General features: G+C 46.3%; 1 protein-coding gene across 6 annotated transcripts in view; it reads left to right on the top strand.

The window, feature by feature from the left end:
• Positions 1 to 12,862, top strand: part of MALRD1 (MAM and LDL receptor class A domain containing 1) — a 752,096-nt gene that overhangs the window by 130,827 nt on the left and 608,407 nt on the right. For all 6 annotated transcript variants that reach the window (XM_077154409.1, XM_077154433.1, XM_077154399.1 and 3 more), the window contains exons 16-19: positions 3,237 to 3,389; positions 3,823 to 3,928; positions 4,893 to 5,260; positions 7,505 to 7,914. In XM_077154409.1, coding sequence (XP_077010524.1) covers positions 3,237 to 3,389; positions 3,823 to 3,928; positions 4,893 to 5,260; positions 7,505 to 7,914 — 1,037 coding nt within the window. The remainder of the gene's footprint in view (positions 1 to 3,236; positions 3,390 to 3,822; positions 3,929 to 4,892; positions 5,261 to 7,504; positions 7,915 to 12,862) is intronic.

Genomic DNA, 12,862 nt, shown 5'->3' with positions numbered 1-12,862 from the left:
TTTATCCGGTTTTGGTATTAGAGTGATGTTTGCATGGAAGAGTAAGTTAGGTAGTGTTCTCTTCTATTTAATTTTTTGGAAGAGTTTGAACATGAATGGTGTTAGTTCTTTTTGGGCTGTTTGGTAAAATTCCCCTATGAAACCATCTGGCCTTGGGCTTTTCTTTGTAGGAAAGTTTTTGATGACTGATTGAATCTCTTTAATTGTGATTAGTTTGTTGAGGTCTTTTAATTCTTCTCAAGTCAGTCTCATGTGATTCTAAGAAATTGTCCATTTTCTTTATCTAGTTTATTGGCATACAATTGTTCATAGTATCCTCTTAAGATTTCTAAAAAAATTTCTTCAGGATCAATGGTAATGCCCCCCCCCCCCCCACAATTTCTGATTTTATTTGCATCTTATCTCTTTTTGAATTTTTCATTCTAGCTAAGGGTTTGTCAATCTTGTTGATCTTCTTAAAGAACCAACTTTTGATTTTCTTGCTTTTTAATCTTTGTTATAAAACATTCTTATCTTCTACTTGCTTTAGAGTTTCTTGTTCTTTCTCTAACTTCTTCTCTTGTTCAGTTAGGTCTTTGGTTTTAGCTCCTTCTTCCTTTTTATTGTATGCATGTAGAGGTATAAATATCCCTCTCAGCATGCCTTCGCTGCATCCCATAGGTTTTGATATGTTGTATTCTCATTTTCATTCATCTCCAAGTATTTACTGATTTCTCTTGCAAAATTTTTTGACCCACTAATTGTTAAAGCGCATGTTGTTTAACCTCCATGTATGTGTGAAAGTTCTGGTTCTTTGGGGGTTATTCCCACTGACTTTTTAAAAATGTGTCTCTCTATGTGTATGTATCTTTTATATCTGTACATACACACATATAGAGAGACAGATATGTAATATGTATATCACAGGGAATTTTGTTCACATTCCATTGACTTTTTTTTTCTTTGTATGATGTATGGAAGGGGGGTCACATTTCATTCTTTTCCCGTGCCAGTATCTCCTTATTGCAGCACCATTTTGTGGAATTTTTGTTTTTGTTCTGGTTTTCATTTGTTTTTCTTTGCTTGTTTGTTTGTTTTTGGGAAGTGCATGGGCCAGATATTGAACCTGGGTCTCCCACATGCCAGGCAGGAATTTTACCACTGAAATACCCTTGTACCTCCTCCATTGACATTTGACAAAATTTGGAAATACCCTGTTGGCCAAATATTGGGCGAACAAACAATTTCTTGAATCAAAATATTCATTTTACTACATTTTGGGGATGTTATTTTTTCTGCAATTTTGTTGAAGTATATTCATATACCATATAATTATCCAAAGTATAAATTCAGCGGTTCACAGTATCATCATATAGTTGTACATTCATCATCACAATCCATTTTTGAGCATTTTCATTACTTCAGAAAAATAAAGATAAGAATAAAAATAAAAAAGAATACCCAAAGCATCCCACATCTCTTATCTCCCCCATTATTTATTTATTTTTGTCTTTATTTTCTTGTTCATCTATCCATACAGTGGATAAAGGGAGTGCCAGAAATAAGGTTTTCACAATCACATGGTCACAACTTAAATCTATTTGGCTGTACAATCCTCTTCAAGGATCAAGACTCCTGGATTACAGTTCAAAAGTTTCAGGTGTTTCCTCCTAGCTACTCTTAATAGACTAAAAGCTAGGAAGGGAGGTCTATATAATGCATAAGAATAGCCTCCAGAATGACCTCTTGACTCTATTTAAAATCTCTCAGCCTCTGAAACTTGATTTTGTTTCATTTCTCTTCCTGCTTTGGTCAAGAAGGCTTTCTCATTTCCACGATGCCCAGTGCAGGCTCATCCCCAGCAGCTGGGACCCGGGTGCCAGGGAGACTTAAGCCCCTGGGAGTCATGTCCTGTGTAGGGGGCGGGCAGGAGTCCACTTGCAGAGTTGGCTTAGAGAGTGGGCCAGCAAACTTGTAGAAAATAAACACATTTCTGAAATCTGGTATTTAATAGAGATTGTAAAAGAAAACCAAAGAAAAATAGAAGGTACTTGTAATATTATTGCTCACTTCACATTTGTATAGAAGTAGCATTTCTAAAAGTGAAAATGATGTATTATTAGATTGAAATATCCTTACAATTTAAAATTTTATAATCTCACTCAGTGATTTCCTTTGTACTTTTATCCCCTAAACTCAATACTCACCCCTAGGATCTTTTACAAGGGAACAACGATGCAGCTTATTACTCTCCATCCCTGGAGAAAATTAGGCCATTAGCCCCTGGCCAAGGACCCAGTGTATAATTGCTCATCAGTGGAAATGTCCCTCATTTTGCCTTGCTATATATAGGGACAGCAGAATGTCAGCCCTAATCAAATTCAGATTGTGCCTTTTGGCTTATCCTTTTTCCAACCTAATGACAATTAGCAGTTGTCATTGTAGACAGTTACAGAAGGAATATTAGACTAGGAGTCAGAATATTTAGATTCCCAACAGTATGACCTTGGGCAAGTCAAAAGCCTCACTGAACCTTCCTATGTAAAACAGCGACAACAATGGTATCTTGCTGTTACAGCTTTCTGCAGAAAATGCTCAGTACAGGGTCTCCTGTTACACGACATGTTCAGGAAACATCAGCTATCATACTAGGTTACTGCTGCTATAACTTCCTTCTCTTCTCCCTTTTGACCTTCCTCTTTTCTTATCTTTCTCCTCCAAACTGTTTTTACGGAATTTCACTGATTCCTCCTCATATATACCTGAAAAATGGGAAAAACGATACTGTCCTCCACATATGAGGCCATACATATGATTCTCTGTGAAACATAAGACTCAACAAAAATTAGGGGCATTACGTTAAATACACTACACCTGGATTTTTAAAATTTTAAATTTTAACTACTTATCATGGTTTAGTACAAAATACTCTCTAGGGACAATTAAGCCTTCCGGTTGGTTGACTAGCAGCAGGGAAACGGCCATGAACATCACAATGAATTACACAAAACTTGGTGATGCTATAAGCAACATGGTGGACACAGTCTGTTTCTTAGAATCTTCAGGGAAATTTTGAATTTCTGAAATTGAGAATTCTTCCTCACTAACCTTCAGTATGAAAAGCCTAACCAGGTTTTCTGAAATACATTCGTTGCAGTGCTTAGAGAAAAGTAGTGAGACAGGTTCCGTTTCCATTTTCGCGTGTGTGCTTGGAAACTTTGGAAAGCTAAGGTAAGAGCCTCGTTTTTGTCCTTCAGTTTCCGAATGTGACTTTGAGACAAACAGCTGTGGTTGGTTTGAAGCACTCAGTGGTGACCATTTTGACTGGGTCTGGAGCTCCCAAAGTGACCTTTCTGCTGATTTTGCACACCTGGCCCCACCCTGGGATCACACACTCAACACAGCTCAAGGTGAGAGGCACGTACAGGTTCTACCTGGCCTACTCCCTGGTACACAGCCCGGCCCAGGGGGAGAGGGAGCAGTTAAGGGTCTGAGGCCCTGTGACAAGACACAGGACCGTTGAGTCTTGACCACTGTGGCCACACTGTCTGCGTGGAATAATTCCTGCTGGGCGATGGAGTGGACTGCAGATCTACGAGTTAATTTTGATGAATTGATTGGATTTGCCAATTGTTTATGGCATCATTTTGACTAAAATGTTGATAATGTATATATTTTTTATATTTGTAAGAGCACATTTGATGAGCCATCATTTTACAGACATTTTTACTGGTGTTGATTTCAGAGTCTGACTGGGCAGGGAATTGGTGTGGGGTTGAAGAGACTGCTCTCTCTTTTAGGACCAGGTATGGGGACTGATGCCTCCTTTTTGCCTCCCAATAGGGCATTTTATGTTTCTCCTGAAGAGGAGCAGCACCTTGGCACAGCTGGCTAAGCTGCAGAGCCCAGCGTTCGGGCAGACGGGACCTGAGTGCATGCTCTCCTTCTGGTAGGTGGTAAAAGCCATGGCCGGTGATTCTACGAGGGTCTGAAGAAGAATTTGACCTCACAGGCAGGCGACAGCCTGCACCCTGGGGAGTGAGGGCCAGCTCACATCTTCCCCTGCATTGCATTCAGTATCTAGCTCTTCCTGTGAATGCTTTAATAATACAAGTTGCTTGTGACGTTCCCATACCTACTTCTTCAGTTAATGCTTTGTACGTAAACATATTTACAAAGCGAGCTGTGGAAAATGTGGAAGTCAAGTGTTGGGACAGCAAGGATGTGACAGGGAAGTGCTTCTTTTACAGCCTAGCAGGGCACTTGAATGCTCTAAAATCACAGTGCTGGTGAAGCAGACCTTTCCTGGTGAACGTGTTTACACTTAAAGTAAGCATGCGACATTTAATTGGATAGGGTTTCCTGAAGGCTGGCAGTGGCTACACTGTTATACAGATACCAGCATGTGCTGATCTACAGATGCTCATTTTCCCTACAGAAAATGTGTCATACATACAATATCTCCTTATCACATGCAAAACTTTAAACAGGGAACTTCAGTTAATGGCTTTAGACAGATTCCTGCACTTAGCAATGGTTTCTGCCTTGGTTTTGCTTTAGAAATGGCCATTGCATTTCATTCATACAATTAGAATTTTACTAAAAAGCGCGTTAGCATTTGTTGGGCTCATTTCTTCAGCGGAAGGGGATTCCTCCTCTCCCACGGTAGATTATAATTTAGTAAAATGCTTCCTCAGCTCTGGGCCAAATTCCCTGGGAAGCTGTCCCGTTTTGAGAGCTGCAGGGTGGCAGATAAGCTCTCGCCAGTGGGTGCCCACAATGCCTGCTGCAGACGAGCGCGGCCCTCTGTGCCAGCTGACCGTTAATTGCGTGTTGACCTAGTAGAAGCGTCTACAAGCTACATATTCAGCACAGTCTGCAAGCCGGTTGCATTTCCGGGTTTTCTTCCCCAGGTTTTACAACTATGGCCTTTCCGTGGGCGCGGCTGAGCTGCAGCTACACGTGGGCTCCTCGGAAGACCCCACGGTCCTGTGGAGAGTGCTGTACAACCAGGGCGACCGCTGGTCCCAGGCCACCGTCCAGCTCGGACGTCTGGCTCGGCCCTTCCACCTGTCCCTGGACAAGGCCAGCCTGGGCATTTACGTCGGGGTCTCGGCCATCGACGACATCAGGTTTGAGAACTGCACGCTTCCGCAGCCGGCCGAGCGCTGCGACGGCCCCGACCGCTTCTGGTGCGCGCGCAGTAGGGCGTGCATCGAGCAGCTGCGGCGCTGCGACCTGGTGGACGACTGCGGGGACGGCTCCGACGAGGCCGACTGCGGTAAGGGCTGCCGCCTCGCCTGCCCGGTGGCGCCGGGTCCCGCGTCCCAGACCCTGGGGCTGGCCGATGCTGGGCGTCGCCCCGAGGCTGGTGGGTGGGTGATGGAGTCATCCATCCCTACTCACCGGGCACGCAGTGTGTGCCGGGCCGTGTGCTGAAGCGACGGGCAGGGTCCCTGCCTTGCGAGCTCAGAGTCCACCAGGGGCGGTCGCCAGGACACAAACAGTTGATAGGTCGGTGTGGCGTGGCAGTGACCCGTGCTGCAGAGAAGGCAGCCCGTCTCCCTGGAATAAGGGCGTCGGGCTCTTTAGAAAGAAGGCTCAGAAGAGGTCGGAGCACTAAGAAGGAAAGCGTTGCAGTAGGTTCACACCGCTAGCTTTGAGTGGATGCAAGTGAAAAGATGATTATGACACTGGTGATTGCAAGAAGTGTCACTTGTCCCAAAGATAATTTGTTTTTGCAAATTTAGAAAGACTTTTCATCTTTTTCCAGCCCCTAAAATTCCCTTCCTTAAAGGGTGTTGATGTGATGCTAAAACTAAGCCTTCAAGCTTCTCAGCATTAGCTCGGGAGGTGGGGTTTCTGCTTGTGTCCACTGAAGGACAGTGGTGGCGTCAGGCTGTCGGCTCCTCCACGGCTTGCGTCTACACCCTGCTTCTCGCCAGACATCCCTGCTCCGTGCTCTCCTTCCTGAACTGTGCGGGTGGAGTCCGGGGGGTCCTTCGGAAGTGAAGGCTGAGTGGCCGTCAGGTGAGGGCCCGGGTACTGAAGCCTTGGCCCCAGGGCCGGTTTCATGTCAAACCTCGGCTGCTTGACATTCTCCTTCTGCTCCTCGGCCCGAGGCCGGTAGGGGCGACGGGGGTGGGGGTGGGGGTGGGGGGCTGGGGGTGGGGCCCAGCGCCCGCCATGTTGAGCTCGAGTACATCAGACAATGCCCACCCCACTGGACAGTGCCTGCTCTGTTCCCTTCCCGGGTCCTGCTCCCTTCAGGGTGTTCAGGGGCCGGTGATTCGCTCTCCCCTGACAGCGTCGCTCCAGGTTCTTCTATCGATTCTTTTTTTTTTTTTAAAGGAAAGACAGAGAGAAGGAAGGAAGGAAGAAAGGGAAACATCTTTAAACATTTTCTTGTTTTATTGTATTCTGTTTCTCCGTATTTGTTACATGGGCTGGGGCCGGGAATCGAACCGAGGTCCTCCGGCATAGCAGGCAAGCACTTTGCCCGCTGAGCCACCGCGGCCCGCCTCTTCTATCGATTCTTAAACCCCTGCGATGGATGTTCCGGGGCCAGCGGGGCTGTGGCACGGGAGGCCTGGCGTGAAGGCGCCGCTGTCCGCTGCGCAGCACCCAGCCCTGGGGAGACACAGCGAGGGAAGGGTGAGCGCGCGCCATGGCGTCCGGCAGACACAGCCGGGAAGGGGGTCAGCTGCGGGGGCGAGGATGGAGGGCTCTTTAATTTGGGGAAGGCCTTTCTGCTAGAAAGATGGACAAGGGTTAGAGGTAAGTTAGAGTTAAAACCAGGAAGGATTAAAGGCTTTGGATGGAGAAGGAAGATGAAAACCCTGCTGGGGAAGATTGTCAGGCGGCTGTGGGCATCGGAAGGCGCGCAGCCGGCCAGGGAGGCACCCCAGGGAAGCGGTTTCAGGACGACATCTGGAAAATCCTGGCATCGGGAACATCTTGGGTCCTTACAGCTCTGGCACACCCGTACTTGTGGGCGCTTTCCCCTGGAATGCGCGTTTGCACCCTGCGCCCCAGTGGGGTGCGGCTGTTCTCAGCTCCCAGGAGCAGAGTGGCCTAAGGAGCTGGTGGGAGGCCCGGCTCACCCCCTCGCCTCTTGGCCCCATTAAACCACTTTGCTGGAGCTGAGTTCTGGGCTTCCGCGTTTTCCAAAATGTGCCCCAGGGGCAGTAATGTTGGGCTCGGACTGAAATGCAGCAGTGGCCCGAGGACCCTGGCGTCAGCCAGCCAAGGTGGTGATGGGTGCTTGGAGCCTGAAGGCCCCGGGTCTGGCCAGCCGGGGAGGTGCAGGGTGCTGGGGGTTATGACCAGGGGGTGGCACCTTCAGGCACCCAGACTTTGCCCCTCGGTGTGTGAGCCAGTATTTAGTCACCCTCGGAAGGCTTTACCTTCATGCTGCGTGTTTATCGGACGGGGTCACCTGGCGTGAGCAGCACATCAGCTGGTGTATTGGGTGGCATGTCCCACGGCCCTGACTTAGCCCCCGCTGTCACCCTGCCTCTTGCAGACCCTGGACTGCAGTGCGACTTTGAAAATGGACTTTGCAACTGGGAACAAGACGAGGAGGACGACTTCGACTGGACCAGGATGCAGGGCCCCACCTCGACGCTGCACACGGGGCCCCTGAAGGACCACACGCGAGGCACGGCCGGGGGCCACTACCTCTACATAGAGTCCTCGGGGCCCCAGGCCTTCCGGAGCAGGGCCGCTCTGCTCAGCCCCGTGCTGCGGGCCCCCGCCGGGCGCTGCGCCTTCCGCTTCCACTACCACATGTTCGGTCAGCACATCTACAGGCTGGCCGTGCTCCAGAGGGGCCACGGGGGCTCGCGGGGGACGCTGCTCTGGCAGCTGTTTGGGGATCAAGGCAACAGGTGGACAAGGAAGCACCTCACTCTTTCCAGCTCGCAGCCTTTTCAGGTAAGGACAACGGTTGTTGCTGTCTCTGTGCGAAATGCATCGCAATGTCTAAAGAATAGGAGCCATTGCTTTATTCTTGAGTTAAAAGCAAAGGGAATTTGATCAAAGTTACTTTGGCATGCATTTATCATTTAATTAAGGGGCTGACAATGCTCTTTGAGCTGCTTTCCTCCTTGACTGCCCCCAGGCATGTGTGATTAAAGTCTCCAAAGATCAGCACGTGGGGCTGGAAACAGCTGTGGGAGCTTCTGATTTTAAGCGCTCTCTTCAATGCAGTAGAAAATCTGAAAAGGAAAAAAAAAGAGTCTGTCGCAATCTCTGGTGTTCTGCCAGCAGCTCAGGAGCTAAAGGCTGTGACTGAAGATTTCATTTGCCCTTTTCCACATTCTGTGTCCGCAGAGTGCACGCTTTGTCCGAATGTCCTGCAGCTGCTGGGGGTGGGGCTGGGGTTTGAGCCGGGGCTTTTGACTCCTGGAGGTCCACACTTGGCTCTAAATCTCACCTGTTTCTCCCCAAAGTCTAACTTGCAATTCCAAGTTCAAGTGTGTGTAAGAGTGTTACAGTTTTATAGTATCACTTTTACCTATATTCTCTCTTTTAATGTCTCAGCAAGATCCTTTTTCACCAGTTTTGTAGATAATGAAGCAAAATAAAGTCTCCTGGAGGTGGTTGTTTATCCCTGGACAAATGGCTGATAAGCAGGAGAACTGGGCCTTGAATTGCTAATAAATTCACATTTATTCCCTTTCCAATATATCCTATGCCTAAAACGTGTAAGAGGGAAGAATATTTGCAACTTCTCCCTTTGGCCAAATAGATCTGCAGATAACATCCTGAAAGAAATTTTTCTCTCCTGGTGAAACTTTTTTTTTTGCATGTACTAAATTCCTTTCTGTTGCCCAAAGTTAAAGTGCCATCGTCTATGTCTAAGCAAATGTCTTGAGTTGGAAATGAGCTCGAGGCCCCCTGCTGAGAGCCTGTCTGGACTCTGTGTGCAATGCATGGCTGGGGAAGAGGGATTGGTGAGCGAGAGCATGAGAGCGAGTTGTCCATGTGGGGTATTTGCTCCCTGTCCTTCTGCAATGCTGAGGTGAGTGAAGTCGCATGGGCAGAAGTGACGAGAGGGCCTTTGGCACCTGTGGCTTTCCTTGGATAATGTTCCTGAACTTCAAGTTAATCCCACATGTCTAGCCAGCTCCATTGTTTTGGGGCCGCACTAGTAGTTAGTGGATTGATGCTGCTTATGATATTTACTCAAGAACTGTTGCCAGGAGAAAATCCACAGCCAGTGGGCATGGGACTAGCAAAGGAAGTTCTTGGTGGTAGAGCTACAACACGGTAGAGCTTGAGGTTGGAAACTGTGGCAGGTGAGACTGTCTCACCTCAACTGTGTCCCTCCCCTGACGCCCAGGCCCGCGGGACTGGACTTACTTGTGCAAAGGAGCTTTGGAGATTTCTGTTTGCATGAGGCAGACTGAGTCAGGGTGGCTCCATCCATTGTTGTGGACACAGGCAGGCAGTAAAAGCCAGAAGAGAACGAGGCACATGGCCATGTGCAGAGGCAGAGACGCCAGAGAACTAAGACCGCGGGAGCCAGCACCAGCCCCCCGCCACCTCCGGGAGAAAGCGCGGCCTGCAGAGCGCTTGACCTTGGACTTCCAGCTCCAAAACTGAGAGATGATAAATCCCAGTTTTCTAGCAAATCCATCAGGGCAGACAGAGACAAAATACACGCTGTGGTTTTAATATTATCCAGTTTCTTTTACACTTTTCCCAGTGAATTTCAGGCAAGAAAAGATGAAATCATGGGTTCTGTAAGCTATGGGAATTTTATATGTAATTTTATTGAGAAATATTCACACACCATACAATCTATCCAAAGTACACAATCAGTGGCTCACAGTATAATCACCACAATCCATTTTAGAACATTTTCATTACTCCAGACAAGAAATAAAAATAGAAAAAAAAACCCCAAATCCTCCCATACCCTTTGTCCCCCTATTAAATTGACACATAGTATTGACATAGTACGTTTGTTTCTGCTGATGAAAGAATATTAAAATATTACTGTTAGCTGTAGTACCTGGATTACAACACGTATGTTTTCCCCACATACCCCTCTATTATTTACTCCTTGTATTAATGTTGTACTGTTTGCTCTAGTTCATGAAAGAACTTTTTAATGTTTGTATAGTTAGTCACAGTCATTGTCCACCACAAGATTCACTGTGCGATGCTTTCCAGCTTAACTTCCAGCTTTCCTTCTGGCGACATCATAGCTCTCAACTTCCTATTCCCACCACATTCACACGCCATTCAGCACTGTAAATTATTCTCACAATAACGTGCTGCTGTCACCTCTATCCATTTCCAAACACTTAAGTTCAGCCTGGTTAAAATTTCTGCACATATGAAGCAACTGCTCTCCATTCTCTAGCCTCATTCTATCTCCTGGTGACCTATATTCTATATTTAAAGTCTATGAGTTTGCATATTATAATTAGTTCATATCGGTGAGTTTGTACAATATCTGTTCTTTTGTGTCTGACTTATTTCGCATAGCATCATGTCCTAAAGGTTCATCTGTGTTGTCACATACTTCAGGACTCCATCCCTTCTTACTGCTCAGGAATAGTCTGTCATATGCATAGACCACATCTTGTTTATCCACTCATCTGTTGATGGCACTTGGGTTATTTCCACCTTTTTGCAATTGTGGATAATGCCGCTATGAACATTGGTGTCCAAATGCCTGTTCTTGTCCTTGCTTTCAGATCTTCTGGGTTTATCCTGAGTAGTGGGGTTGCCAGGTGTGTTAGTTTGCAAGCTGCTGGAATGCAATATACCAGAACTGGAACAGCTTTTAGAAAGGGGAATTTAATAAGTTACAAGTTTACAGTTCTAAGGAAGTGAAGGTGTCCAAATTAAGGCCCCAACAAGAGGTTACTTTCACTCAAGGAAGGTCCATGGTTTAGGAACCCTCTGCCAGCTGGGTAGTCACATGACTGGCATCTGCCTCTCCAGGTAATGGCTTGCTTAACAGCTCATGCCAAGTTCTGCTGGGCTCCAACCATCTCCAAACATCCATGTCTCTGTTCTCCACATGTCTGCATTTGTGTCAGCTCTGCTCTGACATTTCTGTTGGCTCTGTCATTTCTGTCACTTCTGACTCCTTCCAAAATGTTTCCTCTTATCAAGGATTCCAGTAAACTAATCAAGACCCACCTGGAATGGGTGGAGTCACATCTCCATCTAATCTAAGGTTAATTCCCACAATTGGTCAAATCACATTCTGCGGAGATAATCTAATCAAGTTTCTAACCTACAGTGCTGCATAGGTGTTAAAAGAAATGCTGCCTCCACAAGATGAACTCAGGATTAAAACATGGCTTTTCTAGGGCACATAATCCTTTCAAAGCAGCACACTGGGTCGTATGGGAACTTGTTCTAGTTTGCTAGCTGCCGGTGTGCAATGTACCAGAGATGGAATGGCTTTTAAAAAGGGGAATTTAATAAGTTGGTAGTTTACAGTTCTAAGGCTGTGAAAATATCCCAATTAAAGCAAGTCTATAAAAATGTCCAAAGTAAGACACTGACAAGAGTTTACCTTGGCTCAAGAAAGGCCGATGAAGTTCAGGGTTTCTCTTTCAACTGGAAAGGCACATGGTGAACATGGTGACATCTCCAGGCTTCTCATTTCACGAAGTTCCCCAGGAGACGTATAGATAATCTGATCAAGTTTCCAACCTGCATTATTGAATAGGGATTAAAAGATTGATTAGGATTAATACATGGCTTTTCTAGGGTACACAGATCCTTTCAAACCAGCACACAACTCTAAACTTAGCTTCCCAAGGAACCTCCAGGGTGTCCTCCACAGTGCTGTACCATTTTACAACCTCACCAGTGGTGGATAAGAGATCCTGTTTCTCTACACCCTCTCTTTATAAGGAGATATCATTCAAGATAGTGAAAATGGGGTTGCATTTAAGCAACAGGACATTTTTTTCTCACTGGAGAATGGAAAGGCAAATTTTCTCTTCCCCTGAGCTAGGGCAGCATTTGACTCAAGTGTGACATTGTAGGCAAAGTCCCCCACCATTAAGCCCAGCATGTAATTGGTACTCCTCAAATGGTTGTTTGAAAGAACACTGCAAAGCTTTTCAGGGCTGTTCATTTGAAATGAAGTAGGTAGGATGTGACCGTGTTGTTGACAAGTCAGGGCTCTCGTGCTTGTTCATGTCTTTGAATGTCAGCTGATTCCCTTGAGTAGGACACGGCCAGAGAAGACTCAGCAAAGCTTCTCAGGTAAAGCTGCAGCTCAACCTTCTGACTGATTTTGATTAGGAGCTTTGTCGAGGTATAGAGACATGCAGTCAACTGCACATATGTAATGTTTTGAAGCCATCACTAGCATCAAGATAATTAATGTATAGATGTCACCCCAGGAAGCTTCCTCATGCCCCTTGGGAGTCCCTCCACCCTGCCCGTGCTCCTATCCCTGGACAATAGCCACTGAACCACTTTCTGTCACTACAATTAACTCGCCTTTCCTAGAATTCTGCAGAAGGAAATCCGTCCCTGCACACCGAGTTTTATTGTACTTCACTTCACAGCGACTGAGTTTTCTACAAATTTTACAAATTGAAGGTTTGTGACCATTGTGCATCGAGTAAGTCAGCGCCGTTTTCCCCAGCAGTGTGTGCTCGCTTTATGTCTCTGTGTCACATTTCAATTAAAGCATGTACATTGTAGGCACATGTTCAGCATCATGGTTTGAGATTCATTCATGTTGTAGACTGTATCAATAATTCCTTTAATTTTATGGCTGTAATTTTAATGTACCGTTTTCAGCCCCACATCAATATTTGAGAGTTCCAGTTCCTCCATGTCCGAGCCAATGTTTTATATTATCAGTCTTCTTAGTTTTAGCCACTCTAGAGGA

Source organism: Tamandua tetradactyla, chromosome 1 (assembly GCF_023851605.1).
Source record: "Tamandua tetradactyla isolate mTamTet1 chromosome 1, mTamTet1.pri, whole genome shotgun sequence".
Taxonomy (NCBI): Eukaryota; Metazoa; Chordata; class Mammalia; order Pilosa; family Myrmecophagidae; genus Tamandua; species Tamandua tetradactyla.
The sequence above is the reverse complement of the archived record's forward strand: the minus strand, read 5'-3'. Positions and strand labels throughout refer to the sequence as shown.